Source organism: Hemicordylus capensis, chromosome 1 (genome assembly GCF_027244095.1).
Source record: "Hemicordylus capensis ecotype Gifberg chromosome 1, rHemCap1.1.pri, whole genome shotgun sequence".
Lineage (NCBI taxonomy): Eukaryota > Metazoa > Chordata > Lepidosauria > Squamata > Cordylidae > Hemicordylus > Hemicordylus capensis.
The window spans coordinates 317,294,712-317,310,704 of NC_069657.1; the positions used below are offsets into that span (position 1 = coordinate 317,294,712).

Genomic DNA, 15,993 nt, shown 5'->3' on the forward strand with positions numbered 1-15,993 from the left:
TGTAGGTGTCAGTTTGTCTAATATGCCTCCACTCCCTGGTGGCGAACAGCCGTCCCCAGGTGAGTTAATTTGGTTGGGGGAGTTCGTTAAGAGGCATTGTCTGGCATGGGTATCTTCTCTGCTAAGTCAGTCCGCAGACAGAGCTTGATTAGCGCTGTGAGGAAAATCTTCACAGCCTTTATCATCGTCTTTCACTTTCTCTGACTACTTCAGGCCAGTTTCTCCCTTCCTTTATTCTGTGTGCAAGGGTGGGAAGGGAGTCGCCAATTGCGCTCATCTAGCTGCTTATTTTGATTATTTCCTCTGATTAAGGCTGTATTATTCTGACTATGGAGCCTGCTCATATGGGGGATATGTTGAAGGCTTCCCTTTCGGAGGGCCCCTTCACAGAAGCCGCGATTGTTCCCTCAGTTGGAGGGACAGCGAGCTTGAGCCTTTCAGCTAATGTTAATGAAGAAAGAGCAACTGTGAGCCAAGAGGCTCCTGTTTTGCCCGCCCTGCCGCCCAAAAAAGCAGCTACAATAGAGCCTCCATTCTGTGGACTAAAGAGCTTATTAAGCTGATACCTCCAGAAAATCTTAAACTCCGCCAGGGTTTAAATAAATTGGCTAGAGCTTCTGCCCTTATGGTAGACTCAGGTCTGGACTGCATACAGCACGCCTCTCGTGCCATGGCAGCCGGGGTGGCACTGCGCAGAGGGTTATGGTTAAAAATAAATAAATGAATAAAAATCGACGGATAGATGCCAAGTCCAAGGTCACCTTGGCTGCCACTCCCTTTCAAGCCAAAAGGGCCATCAAGGATGTGTCTCAGGAGACTGGCACACCTTCAGCCACTGGCTTGGATCAGGAAGGTTTTCCATCAACCTCTATTTCAGCAGCCACTGTACCTTTTCCACCATTTTTTAAAGATGTTATGGGGGAGCGAGCAACTTGGCTCTGCCTCCCGTACATAGGTTTCCCTCCTGGGATTTGAATTTAGTTTTAAATGCTCTTACTAAGGCTCCATTCGAGCCTCTTCGTTCAGCTCCCTTGAGAATTTTGTCCTTTAAAGTATTGTTCCTTGTGGCCTTCACCTCGGCACGAAGGGTTTCTGAACTAGCTGCCCTCTCTGTGCGCGATGAGCTATGCATTTTTCCCTTGAGAATTCAGAAGGGTTTCTGAACTAGCTGCCCTCTCTGTGCGCAATGAGCTATGCATTTTAAACTATTTAAAGTATTGTTCCTTGTGGCCATCACCTCGGCACGAAGGGTTTCTGAACTAGCTGCCCTCTCTGTGCGCAATGAGCTATGCATTTTTCAAAAGGAGTGTGTTGTTTTTGAAGTTGGATCCCACCTTCTTACCCAAGGTTAATTCCATCTTTCATAGGAGCCAAGATTTAGTATTGCCCTCCTTCTGTCCTAGTCCTGCTCACCCTAAGGAGCGTGCTTGGCATACTCTGTATGTGCGTAGGGCACTTAGATTGTATATTAAAAGATCCAAAATCTTTAGAAAGACGGATTCCCCTTTTTTCCCCTTTCAGCCATCTTCCCTAGGGACCAAGGCGTACAAGGTTTCCGTGGGTCGATGGATCAGAGCTGGCATATCGTTGGCTTATGAGTCTCTTCACCTACCTGTTCCTCGTGACATTTCTGCCCATTCCACTCGCAGAGCCGGCACTTCTGCGGCCTTTTCAGCTCGTGTCCCCTTGGAAGAAATTTGCAAGGCGGCAACTTGGGCATCAGTGTCTCCCTTCATTAGGCATTACAAGATTCCGTCTTGCTGCTCTTGCTGCTCAAACAGCAATAGGAAGGACGGTATTGCAACAGGTTGTCTAATCATTCGCTCCCGCCCTTGGGATTGCTTTGGTATGTCCGGTCACGTTAGGATGCCCTCCCCATACCAAGGAAAAAGAAACATTGGTAGACTTACCATGAAGGGTTCTTTTTCTGGGTATGGGGAGGGCATCCGGCCCACCCGCGAATGTTTATGACGGATATGCAGGGAGGTGGGGCAACTCCCAGGGTTGCTTAGTTCTTTGCTGTCACTGTTTACTGTACAACTTCATCCCTTGTGGACTATTTTTTCTCTCCTTGCTCTCTGTATTTTCTGTGCTCAACAGTCCTGGAACTGGGGATGAGTGACAGCTGTCTGGATACATATGATCGACCTGAATTTTGATTGTTCCTGTCTCGGAGCATGCAGAGCTTGATAACCCGTCACGTTAGGATGCCCTCCCCATACCCAGAAAAAGAACCCTTCACAGTAAGTCTACCAATGTTTCTTTCTTGTAGTCAATCCATGCAACACTTAGATTGGTTTTTCTTCTCTTGCAGTTTTCTAAAATCATTTTGTCAATCAGCAGCTGGTCTTTTGTGCCTCTGGTGTTCGGGCAATTTCCTTTCTGTTCAACTGGAAGCTGTTTGTTAGTTAATAAGTGTTGCATCACTTCATCTGCTATTATTCCAGTTTGAACATAGTTGGCAGGCAAGTTATCTTAGTCAATAATTTGAACATAGTTGGCAGGCAAGTTATCAGTCTATAATTACTTGGAACTGCACCTTTTGCTGGGTCTTTCATGATGAGATGAGTTTTCCCAGTTGTTAGCCATTGTTCAATATCACCTCCTTGCAAAATGTGATTGAACTGTTTTGATAGTTGTTTATGAAGGCTTATTAGGTGTTTAAGCCAAAAGCCATGCAGTTCATCGTCGCCTGGTGCAGTCCAATTTTTAATTTTCTTTGCTCTTTCACTTATTAATTCTGGTGTTGTTACTGGATCTTGCATTTGTTGGTTACATTTTTCCATCTCTTTCACCCAGCCTGCTTTTTTATTATAATCTATTGGATTGTCCCATAATTTCCCCCAGAATTGCACCGTTTCTTCTTTATTTTGTGTTTCTACGTTTCTTGCAGTTTCTCCTTCTATGCTTTGGTAGAAACGTCTCTGATTCAACTGGAATTGGAGATTCTGCCTGTGTTGTGTAATTCTGACTTCATATCTGCTAATCTTCTTTGATACTGCTGTTATTTGCTGCTTTATTATTTCCAGGACTTCTCTAATTTTCCTTGAATCTAGGTGGTATTTTTGGATCAGATACTGTTTAGTGTTTTCATTCTTCAGCTTCTTGTCTTTCATATCTTTCAATTTACTAGCATCTGATATTATTATTATTTCTTGTTTACACAGTCAGACAGGTGTTATTGACTGGTTTGCTTTATCCAGACATCGAGTCCTTCCCAAGGACCTAGGATGGCTGAATTTTATTGTCAATGTTGTTATTGTTATAGATGTCGCAGAATATAGGCTGTTCCCAGTAAAGCTGCTTTTTGTAATTGGCTGATGGTGATTTCTGTGGCCCCTATGGTGTTGAGGTGCTCCTCAAGGTCTTTTGGAACTGCACCCAGGGCGCGAATGACCACTGGGATTATTTTGGTCTTTTTCTGCCACAGCCTTTCAATTTCAATTTGTAGATCTTTGTATTTTGTGATTTTTTTTCTATTTCTTCTTCTATTCTGTTCTTCTATTCTATTTCTTTTTTTCTGTTCTTTTTCTTCTATTCTATTCTTCTATTATTATTATCATTATCATCATCATCATCATCATCAAGTTGATTCTTTTGCCCTAAGAAGTGCATCAGCTTCCTAGTCCTGAAGTTGGTTCAGTAGGTTGTGTAAAGTTGGGTAGGGGTTTAGCAGTCCACTATAAGCCACATTGGAAAGCCCTAAAGGGCCTGATAGAACCAGGCTGCTTTAGCTGTTAGCAGCCCTGAGCAATAGGAAGCACAAGCTTATATGTTTTTTATAGATCCTCTTTTTTTGATGGGCATATGAATGAAACCCAAATCTGTTTCACAAAATTAAAAAACATGACCTCAAAGTCAGCTGTTGTGTTCTTGCAGCACCCTAGTTCTGACTAAAGTACAGGCAGTATATTCAGGGCAAAGCGGAGGTCGCTGTTCTGAAAATGCGGAAATGTCATTGCCATCTAGTCTATAAGGAGGAGGGGGGGATTCCTAGTTTAGATGGTCTTCATTATAACTGGCTTTTACATTCTCTAGCATTAAAAACCCACTTCCAGTTGCAGTAATACCGTTTGAAGTGTTTAGCATGGTAACTAATTGGTTTCCCTCAAATGTCAAAGTAGTGTTCAGAGACTAGAATTACTCTTGTATTATTGTTACAGAAATGATGACAGGGAGATTCTGTTGGAGTGTCAGAAAAAAGGACCTTCAGGAAAAACATTTGCCTCTCTTGCAGCCAAGCTCAATAAAAGCTCAAATCAGGTACTTATTTGGGTAGGCAGCCTTGCATGTGTGTGGTTTGTGTGTCTGCTTAAGCAGTATATGTCTGCAGTAACTTAAACCTATATTGATTCAAGGCTCTTAAGAGAAACAGAATATCATAGTTTGTTTTTGTTTTTTGTTTTTTAAAACCCTATAAATTTGGTCTCTGAACCAATGAAATTATTGGTAGAAAAACGTTTTAAATGTTTCATGTCTATTAAAAGTCACCTTCTCTCTATGTGATACTTTCTCATATATGACCACTGTATGTTTTTATATAATTCTTATGGCATGATAAAGCTTGAAATGGGTGAAAAGAACAGTTCTTATTTTGGTGAGGCAGCCTGGCAACTTAGACCTCTGTATTTTGGATGCTGCTTAGCCTGTCTTTGCAGATTTTGTCCTGTGCTCAAGTTGGATACTTGGGACATAAAGGCAGGCTGACCTAACAGTAGGACAGAGCATCTGCTGACAAATATGTATTGGGAACATGCATAAGTGAAACTTCATTCAGTGGCCATAGGGATTTTGGCAAAGACATGATAGTGAATTTCTTTATTTAAATTTTGGTTAATCCATGGCAGAATATCCATGATAGCCATTGTGTTTCAGTGACTAGAGCTGTATTTCACTAGGACCCAGAAGGGGCAGGAGAAGAGAGTGTGGTTACGAATTCACTTTCAGCCAGGTTCACTAGGTAAACTTGGCTGTCATCTTTTTACTACAATATATATGTTCTAAATCTTACAACATTTTAGACATTGCGCATTTAATGCCTATGGCTGACATGATGCATGCTGCAATGAAGCGAAAACACTCCAAATGAGCCAAAATGCTTCCAGGCCTGCAGCAGAGCCAGAAGGCAGCTCCAACGCTAGAGAGAACCAGCAGTTGTGCACTCAGCATTACCACTGTGTACTTGTTGTGAATGGGACAAATAGTGGTGATGCTGATTGCATAACCATCAGCATTCGGGGCTGCCATTCGGCTCTGCTGCAGCCCTGCCATGGAGCATTCCACTCTCTTACAGTGCACATCATGTTAGCTTGTGTGTGTGTGTGTGTGTGTGTGTGTGTGTGTGTGTGTGTTTGGGGGTTCACAAACACTCACGCACGTTTTTCGGGTGTATATATATTTACCTTACTCCCTTTCTGGGGAGTTCCTGGAGGCAGCTGGGGGGGGTCCGTGGAGGTTCCCCCTCCCCCTGACAACTCTCTTTATAGCCCCCTTTATAGCCCCCTCCAGCCGGCTCTTTGGCTAGTTTTCGGCCTTCTCCCAGCGGCCATTTTGTAGGCCATGCACCTGCACAACTTGGAGGCCATGCGCCCAGACCATGCAGAGGCCAATTGCACAGGTGCTCGGCCTCCAAAATGGCTGCTGGAAGAAGGCCGAAAACTGGCCGAAGAGCCAGCCGGAGGGGGCTATAAAGAGATCCGGCAGGAGGAGGGGAATCTCCGAGGAGACACACACACCCCGCCTCCAGGAACTCCCCTGAGGGGGAGTAACGTTAAAAAAAATTCTTATTTAAAAAAACCCATTTGCGGGGGGAAGAAACCCCGGACCAAACCGAGCCGGTGGGGTTCGAAGGGGTGCTGGACCGAACTGGCCCAGTCAGCTTCAAGTCTGGTCCAGATTCAAACCAAACCGGTCCAGCCCATTCTGTGTACATCCCTACTTTCAGGCAGCAACCCTTTACAGGTGGACCTCAGTATCCATGAAGGTTCCATTCTCTGCTACTACCATAGATACCAAAACTGTGGATACCAAGGCATTGAGGCAATGTGGGGGAAGGTTAGGTTCCTGGACACTGAAAATAAGGGCAAAAATCAGTGAAAAATGCCCCACCGGGGAAAAAATTCTCTACCGTGCTCCACAGGTCTCCAGATAGCAATAGCAATAGCACTTACATTTATATACCGCTTTATAGCCGGAGCTCTCTAAGCGGTTTACAATGATTTAGCATATTGCCCCCAACATTCTGGGTACTCATTTTACCGACCTCGGAAGGATGGAAGGCTGAGTCAACCTTGAGCCCCTGGTCAGGATTGAACTTGTAACCTTCTGGTTACAGGGCGGCAGTTTTACCACTGCGCCACCAGGGGCTCATCCCCAGATGTCCATGAATGCCCCCCAAGACCAATTTCCCCCACTTTTCCATGAAAAATCAATATAAAATGTGATTCTTAGTGGGGAATGAGCCACAAAATGGCTCCTTTAGAAACATAGAGAGCTGCCCTATACTGAGTCAGACCATAGGTCCATCTAGCTCAGTATTGTCTACACAGACTGGCAGCAGCTTCTCCAAGGTTGCAGGGAGGAATCTTTCTCAGCCCCATCTTGGAGATGCCAGGGAGGGAACTTGGAACCTTCTGCTTCCTCCAGAGCAGCTCCATCCCCTAAGGGGAATACCTTACAGTGCTCACACATCAAGTCTACCATTCATATGCAACCAGGGCAGACCCTACTTAGCTAAGGGGACAAGTCATGCCTGCTACCACAAGACCAGAGCTCCTCTCCTCTCTGCTTAAAATGGTGGTGAGAAATGACTTCTGAGGTCATTTCCAGCCACCCCGATCATGAAATTTGGGTGGTAGGTGGCACCCATGGGTACTTACTCACCACCCAGATTTGGTGCCCCTAGGACTTTGTTAAGTGGTCTGAATCAGTCCAAACCTGAATCAAATCAAAGCAAATACAAATCGAATCTGGGGTGATTTGGAGGGGTTGATTTGGATACAAAATAAATCAAGGGTGATTTGTTTTGGGCACAAATCAAATCAAAAAAATTGATTTGTGCACATCCCTAATCATTTTACATCTAAAAATGATTTGATTTTTCTCCACAGGTTGAAGAAAGATTCAAGCAGTTAGTGAAACTGTTCAAGATGTCAAGCTGCAATTAATTTTGCTGTTGCTAAAAACAATGGAATGCTATGAACGTATATGCACTCTGAAGTGTGTTTGTGTGAAACAGAGAGAGACTGAGACTGAATGTGACAGAGACTGAATGTTCAATCCAAGTCAGAATTGCTGCATCTTGCTTACCAAAACCCAAAATGCTGCATTTATACCCATAGTTCTCTTTAGAAAACCTGAAACACAAAGGGAACAAGAAGCTCATATCACTTGTGATTCTCCACAAATTTCTCCACGTTGTCTAAAATACGTTTTCCTCAGGAATTCTGTTCTGGATGACATGAAGAAGTCAACAGAAGTGGAAACACAAGCCTGTTCTCCATTGATCTCTGTTCTGAAACTATGCTTAAATTAAACATTTTGGGAGACCAGGAGTTCCCAGCAAATACATTTTCTTTGTGTTGAAATGCCTATTGATTTTGAATATCGGAAAAAACATATCAGTAGCTATAGGGGTAGTGAAATGGCAAACTCCCCCTTTCTCTCACTGCTTCATTTGTGTCCATGCTTCAGAAAGCATGGACACAAATTGTGAAGCTTTGCAGTATATTGTTGAAGACCCTTTGTTCAAAGATGACGGTGCATATATGTACAGTTTCTGTATAGAATATTTTGGCAGCAATATCCGTCCTTGTAAGTTCCCTCTATTTAAGACTTTTAAAAAACATTCTGTATACAAAAAGGTTTTTTCAAAGTTCGACTTTTGCTTTTTAAACCACATTTGCCACTTTCATTCTGTGGTCCCTGGGGTAGATCTGGCCCTGAATGGGATTGCTGCCATCTTGAAAATGGCCTCGGAATGCTGGGCTATGTCGGATGAAGCAGAGAGGTTCAGCCACACTTTCCCCCAGTCTCCTTGTCTGCTCATCACCTCTTGCTACTCCTAGATGCCACTGAAGAACAAACAAGAGACTTTTGCTTCCTCGGCTCTGACTGTCCTCCTCATCCCCAGTCAAGGCTTTAAATACCTGAGGTATTTAAAGGTATTATACCTCCCAACAGCTGGTGCAGATCTCACGAGAGGTCAAGCCCAGAACCACTGGGGGGTTAGCCCCTTGTGAGACCACTGCCCCGCAGGAATCCCATGATTCTTTCCTCCCTGTTTCTTCTCCCACTACTGCCTGGACTCAGCAAATGCACAGCCACTCCAGTAACCAGCTCAACTCCCTCCTTTCCAGTCTCTCATTGCTGCGATGTTCAGCCACATCTCAGCTGCAGGCCACTGGCTGCCTTGCACATGCTGACTCAGAGTATAGCTTCCCTTCTCAAGTATGAGTATCTACACTATAGTAGTTTTAACAGTTGTGCAATCCAAATATGTGATACCAAAGGTGCCTTAATTAAAAACTTCAGGAATTTATTCTTATGGGTATAATCCAGAGAAAGTGAAATGGATTTACACCCCCGTCCTAAGCAAATTCTATCTTTTGAGGTTTGAGGGTTTTGTTTGATCGTACACATGGTGCACAGCAGCAAAAGCCCCAGATAGGTAACGACTCCACCCAGCTTTTTATTTCCAAAAGCAAACAGTTCTGTATACATATGGGGTGAATTTTCACATCTTAAGGTGACTTGCTGCCATTCTGACCTGGATTTTTTTTTTAAATTGTAAAGTTTTAAATGTTCTGTTGTAAATATATGTACAGGATCCAACATTATGTAAAATATTATGTTAAATATTTGTTTACTTGCAAATTTTTGACTACATAAAATAAGGTTTATTTTGTATGAACTAAATACTGTATACCGCATTCTGTAATACAAATTCCAACCCTTGTAAAATGAATGCACTTAATGTTCATTAAAAGTTGACTTGGAGTGTTTTTATACTATATCTTGTAACTTGTATTTCAGTATAATTCATTATATTATATATGGAATGTACTGTATGTAAATCTGCAGTCTAATACTCCCATCCTAAACTGAGCACTTCAGTTATGTTCCCCTGAAATAATAGAGACTTGCTTTGTAATTGCTGTGATCCGGCAAGAGCTACCTGCATCATGCTTTCCCTTTCAGTTGAGCCTCCTGTCACTAAACAAAATGAGTTGTGTAAGGGGCTGGGGAGAACCCACTTCCAGCACCTGAGTCTATATGCAGTAGCTGACGTCCTAACTAACAAGGCAACAGTGGTGGTAGTGCTTCAAGAGCATTTTTGCTCCTGTAAAGTCCAACTTTCTCTGCTCCACTGCTGGCTCAGCAGTGTGGACAAATTTAAGTGATCACCCCTTCCCCAAGAAGCACTCTGCTACCTCAAAATATGTCTCTGAAGGGTAACCAAGCCCTCAGGGATGTGTTTTTGGGTGACACAGAGGGCTTTCAGGGGAAGGGGTGGGATGGTTGCTGAAATGCTCCCCCATATACACTAGCACCAGTGTAGCATTAGTCTGGTCTTCAGAAGCACTGCTGCTTTCCCCGTTGCACGAGTGTTTCATTAGTTAGGATGTCAGCAGTATCCCTTGCTAGAGCAAAACTGCACATGTCTACTGAGCAGCTGATAGCTGCTCTTAGCCCTGACAATGCGGATTGATAGGCAAGTGGGGGCTTCAAGTATGTTCACCTACCCATCACTTTCACTAGCAGTGCTCTTCCCAGTACAGACTCCTTTCTTTCTAAGAGTACCATGAGAGAAATACCACTATTTCCCTGCCACCAGTGCCCTTTTGGCTTTCAATTCTAGTGCTCGGTGGCCAAGGAAGTCAAGTTGCAATTGTGCTCTCACTGAGCCTCTTAGCAGGAGGATCCAACTGCCTAGAAACAACTCATTCAGTGAGCTCCTACCTGAGTTGTGGAAGAGTAGGTGGTGGTCTGGTCATCAGCAGGCAGTTTACCAGACTGAACCCACAACTGACTTCTCCAAGAGCCCAGAAAACCTTGTCTCTCCAAAAGCTGAGCCATTCTTGTAATTTCAGGAAAGCCCATTACAATATTATTTTTCTTATGAGCCATGCATTTATAAATGTTATTCAGGCTGGCAGGCATAACTTATATGGTGTGATGTCCAAACTAGCATTCCAACAGTACAAGCCGCCTCTTTGTTACTGTTTTCTTCAAATCTCCCCTCTCTGCAGCCACCTGTGCAGCATTTAACAGTGTTACTTAGAGCCCTAGACCAGGCGTGCATCACTTTGGCCCTTCAGCTGTTGTTGAACTATAATTCCCATCATCCCTGACTATTGGCTACTGTGTCTGAGGTTCATGGGCTTTGAAGTCCAACTGGAGGACCAAAGTTGTTCATTCGTGCCCTGGATCCTTAGAAAAGTCTTTTCCATGGAATAAATAAAAAGGGATTAAACTGCAACTTCCACAGATGCATGGTGTAATAAAGTCAATCCTATCTGGAATCATGCTGAAGGACAAATGAGTGTGTGTGTGGAAGGCTAATTCACCTCTTTACTAATTTTCATATGGCGAACTATTTGTGTGAAACAGCTCCCATGGGAAAAACTTGAAAAGCTGTCTTCCCAATAAAACATTTGATTCCAAGCATGTTTTGTGATGTAGCTTAACTTCACTTTTCAAGACAAAGTTTATCATATAAATAGTTCCCTAACCAAAAACTGTGGTTGGATATTGAGGCTGTTCATACGACCATTTACACAAGTGTTGGGAAGGCAGGAACCTTCCTGCCACATGGTCGGTGGCTCCACCCACACACCCAGCAAGGTGGCAAGGCAAATGGGAGGCAGGGGGGAGGAAGCCTGGCCACCAGGAATTCCACAATGCACCGCGCAAGCAGTACAATGCATTGTTAAAGTTCCTGCTGCCGGGTTGCTCCTTTCCCCAGCCTCTATTATTTTAATGGCTGCCAGCAGTCTGCTCACTCAAATGACTGGGCGGGTGGGGTGGTAGGAGGCATGCGCGTGCACATCGTCCTACCTCACTATTAGCCCAGGTTTCAAACCCGGGTTACCTGGCAGAGGAGTGCTGGGATCTGGAGCGAGCCTGGCAGTTCTCATGAGCAGCTCTACCTGGGCTAACACTGCCCTACCCAGGTAGGACTGGTCATGTGAACGACCTTTATTTATTTATCTATCTATTTATTTATTGTTAAATTTATATACCGCCTTTCGTTGGAACAATCTCAAGGTGGTTTACAGCAAAAATTTAAACACAAGATGGTAAAAAAGACAATTAAAATATTAAGTGAAAAAATATTAAACAAATCTGATTAAAAATTTAAAACAAAAGCATAAAAGCAATACAGAGTATAAAGAGCAGCAGCAGAGAATCAAATAAATGCCTGGGCAAAAAGCCAAGATTTTACAATCTTTCTAAAAGCTGTGATGGAGCAAATAGCCACCGGGAGAGCATTCCAGAGTCTGGGGGCAGCAACAGAGAAGGCCCTGTCCTACATACACGACAACCGAGCCTCCCTCATTGTCTTCACCCGGAGCAGAGCCCCCTCAGATGATCTTGTCAAGCAGGCAACAACCCTTGGGAGCAGGCAGTCCCTCAGGTATCCCGGGCCCAAACCGTTTAGGGCTTTAAAGGTCAAAACCAGCACCTTGAATTGGACCCGGAAACAAACTGGTAGCCAGTGCAGCATTTTCAAAATGGGTGTGATGTGCTCCCACCGGGCAGCTCCAGATAAAACCCTAGCTGCCGCATTTTGCACTAGCTGCAGTTTCCAGATATTCTTCAAGGGCAGCCCCACATAGAGCGCGTTACAGTAATCCAGCCGTGACGTGACTAAGGCATGGGTAACTGTGGCCAGATCTGCCTTCTCGAGAAAGGGATGCAGCTGGCACACTAGCCGCAGCCGTGCAAAGGTACCCATGGCCACTGCCTCCACCTGAGCTTCCAAAAACAGAGCTGGGTCCAGTAATACCCCCAAGGTGCATACTTGCTCCTTCAAGGGGAGTGCAACCCCATCCAGAACCGGTAAAATCTCCTCATCCTGATTGGCTCTCCTACTGACCAACATTACCTACGTCTTATCCAGATTCAATTTCAGTTTATTAGCCCACATCCAACCCATCACGGCCTCCAGCCTCCGATTCACCTCCCTACGATCAGGTGACTAGGAGAGATAGAGCTGAGTATCATCCACATATTGCTGACAACTCCGTCCAAGTCCCCGGATGACCTCTCCCAGCGGTTTCATGTAGATATTAAACAGCATGGGGGACAAGACCGAACCTTGCTGGACCCCACAGGCCAATGGCCACAGGGCCAAGCAGTAGTCCCCCAGCACCACCTTCTGGACCCTCCCCCCAAGAAAGGAGCGGAACCACTGCAACCCAGTACCTCCGATTCCCATACTGGAGAGGCAGCCCAGAAGGATACCATGGTCGATGGTATCGAACGCCGCCGAGAGGTCCAGCAGAACCAACAGGAACGCACTCCCCCGTCTAGTTCCCGGCGTAGGTCATCCACTAGAGCGACCAAGACCAGTCTCAGTCCCATATCCGGGGCGGAAGCCAGATTGAAAAGGATCCAGATAATCCGTATCATCCAAGACCCTCTGCAGCTGGGACGCCATCACACGCTCTATCACCTTGCCCAAAAAGGGCAGTATAGACATTATATAGACATGTTCTGTTTTAAATTTGTGTCTTATGTATGTAAAGCAAACCTGATTTTTCTATGAACGTAGCTGCTTCACCATAACATTATCTGTAATCCTTCAGTGGTTTATGTATCACACAAAGCAATGTGGGTGTGCTGTTGCATAGTGTAATCATTGCCAATGGTGTTGCAAGAAGTTGAACTAACACAGATGTGCAATACGAGACCCGTTAGAAACATGGTGTGGCTGTATAAGTTCTGCCCACCGATAGTAACGCTCCATGCAGCTGAGAAAGTGGGATTCTTGCCCACAAAGCTCATACCAATAAACCACTTAGTCTTTGTAGTAAAAGCTCTGTGTTGATTTAAGGGCTGTGGTTGTAGTAACAGGCCTTCCATTTTCAAAGGTGATCTTGTAGACAACATTGGCCATCTCCAACCCATTTTCTGTTAAGTAATCCCACAGAAGGCAATAGGACTGCTCCAGAAGCAAGCATCCATTCAATATGGCTCTCCGCTACCAGTAACCCCCCACTAGCTGACGTTCTGCTCAGCGGAAAGTTGGTATTTGGAACTCATTGGGGCTGCTGTGCATGTGAGAGGAAGCTCCGACAGTATTTTACAACAGAGCAATAGCAGACCACTCACGGCCAGACTGGGAGCATTGAGAGGACGGTGGAATGTATGTGGGAAGGGCGCCGGGTTTTGAGCAGAACAGGTAATTAAGGGTGGGAGTTGGGGCGCAGGGGCGCCCTGTGGGTGGGCACACTGGGAATATGCCCTGTTGCCTTGCGGGCCAGTCCAAGCCTGAGACCACTTCAAAAGAGTGTCCAGGCAGTTGCACAGGGCTACTTCCATTGTTTCCCATCGAAGTTGACTGCACAACAGTCCAGACAGTCTTTTAAAACATTTCTCTACTGTCCTCTGGAGCAACACCGTCAGAGCTGCCTTTCGCATTGCACTGCCGCCCTAGCAGGTTCCCAGTACCACTGTTCCTCTGTGTGGAATGTTGTCGGTCAGACATAAAAGCCTCCGAGTATTTCGTTGCTGGAAGCCTTGTTGAAATTAATGGCAGGTTAACTGGAATCCTATGACCATCACAGGCGGAGGTTATGAAATACCCACGGCTATAAACAACAGCTCCCCAGGCTGAAGACCTTAATATGCTTTCTATATCCACTTTTCGTCAGATATAGCAAGCAAGCAGCGATAAAATTAACACAGTTGACTTTGTAGCTGCACTTTCCCCCATTATCGAAGTGTGGGGCTTCATCTTTTCAGAAAAGAAATCACAAAAAGGTCTATTACAGCTTGCCTGTGCGAAATATGCCTCCATCATATTAAGGGTAGGTGAGAGTGGTTGAGCTTAAATGCTGCAGCAATGCTTACCCAACTAAAATATGAGGAAGTTGTAAATGTTGGACCTAGTTTATTTTGGTGTCTGATCCCCCCGCCTTCTTTCCAGTATTAATCTAACCAGTCTGTCTGTCCCACAAGGCAATAGACTATGAAATCGGACATGACCGATTGATCAGTGAGCATTGATTCACATAGGAACTAATGGAATGTAAAGAAAATACAAGAATGCAGAGCTGCATGAAGAGGCTGTTCGTTTATTTTACAAAATAAACTCCTTTACCAAGCAGATCAGCAAGAAGATTTAATGTGTTTTGGATCCAAATGAAATTAGTGGCAGCAGTACAAAGCAGTGAGGTATGGATGCCTGAAGCCTTGGGGGATGGCTTGGTAGGAAGCCACTGACTAAAATAATTGCATGATGATTCTGGCTGGAGGCACTGTCCTGCTACCAGCCAGCCGATCACACTGCCTGCGTAGCTGGGACTCGTTGATTCCGGCAGACACAGAAGTATGAATTATAATCACCGTGTCAACTGTCAAACATCTTTGAGTTTGCTGTACCCCAAAAAAGAGAAGCTAACCGCTTTAAAGGATGTGCTCTGGGCTATATAATATTAATTTTCAGGGCCTGTTCTAATTGTAATACGCCAAGAGATTTATAAGCAAGAGAATTACTTTTAAGGTAAGCAGTAGAATAATATCTGAACTTATTTCTAAGGAAAGTGTATGGAAGCGATAACATACTTGTTACAAATTTCATTTGAAACCAGCTATTGAAGTTTTGATATGATAATGCCATGGTGGGAAAAGAAGCATTTAAATAATATTTCCAAGATAATCTATACTTTTAATCTGATGTTCTGAATCAGACTGATGCTAATATGGGGGGAGGGGGAAATGACTGAAAAGTTGCTACAAGGCAATATAGAGAATTGAAAGAAAGAATTGAAATCTTTGAAAGAAAGTCCTATTGCTTTCAGTAGATCTTCTCTGTAATTGTACTCACGCTTACTGCCTTAGCCAGAAGCAAAAAAAAAAAAAATGTGTGATGAAGTGGATGCATATATTGTCTAATTCTGTAACTGCTGTGTTGGGGTTTGTGATTAATTAGCAGAGTGCCAAAAGAAACTACCCACGCCAGTTACAGAGTAGAGTGCAGAGTTTAGTTGTTGCAGTTATTTAAAGAACACACATGGAGATTGTTGTACAATCTAAGCTTAATAGATTTATTGGTGAAGTACATTTGAGTACATTTGGTGAAGTATATTTGACCTAGCCTATATATCAGCTATATTATGAATAGGTAGGGAGAGAGCTGTTTCCATCCGCTCTGTAAGAGGAAAGGGAGAGGACTGACCCACTACAGGAAGTACCTGAGGAGTCACAGAAGGGGACATAGCATAGAGGCAAGCAGGGACAGGTAAGGAGACCCTCACTCACTACCTCCACTCCCGATGCCCCTAGTGATCATTAGGATAGGCAGTCCAAAGGGTCCATGCACTGGAATGCCATCTCCAAAATGCTGGCCTGCATGAGCAAAGGGGATACATTTTCCTTTTATTTTTTTTATTTTTTTATTTTTTTGAGGGATGTAGTGGCCTCACATTTATGGTGAGAGAGTACTTCTTCACCCAGTGTATGTAATTTGTAGGATCCACTCCCACCAGATGAGTTCATATTCTTTCAGATGGCCTTAAAGGGGGATTAGACAAATTGGTTGAGGATAAATTTATCAACAGTTACCATACATAGTATTTTTATTTTATTTATTTATTTATTTATTTATTTTTACATTTACATACCACCTTTCGTTAAAAGACAACCCCAAGGCGGTTTACAAAAGTTAAAACATACAATAAAAAGGCAATAAAAACATCAAGCAAAAAATATAAAAACATATAAAAACAGGCATAAAAACAATACAACAGATAAAAACACACAGAA

At 43.9% G+C, this 15,993-nt stretch overlaps 1 protein-coding gene across 5 annotated transcripts in view; it reads left to right on the top strand.

The window, feature by feature from the left end:
* The window catches only part of CASP8AP2 (caspase 8 associated protein 2), a 34,959-nt gene extending 25,948 nt beyond the window's left edge, over positions 1 to 9,011 (top strand). For all 5 annotated transcript variants that reach the window (XM_053287396.1, XM_053287394.1, XM_053287393.1 and 2 more), the window contains 2 exons: positions 4,164 to 4,263; positions 7,110 to 9,011. In XM_053287396.1, the coding sequence (XP_053143371.1) occupies positions 4,164 to 4,263; positions 7,110 to 7,166 (157 nt within the window). In that variant the 3' untranslated portion in view covers positions 7,167 to 9,011. The remainder of the gene's footprint in view (positions 1 to 4,163; positions 4,264 to 7,109) is intronic.
* Positions 9,012 to 15,993: the final 6,982 nt, after the last annotated feature.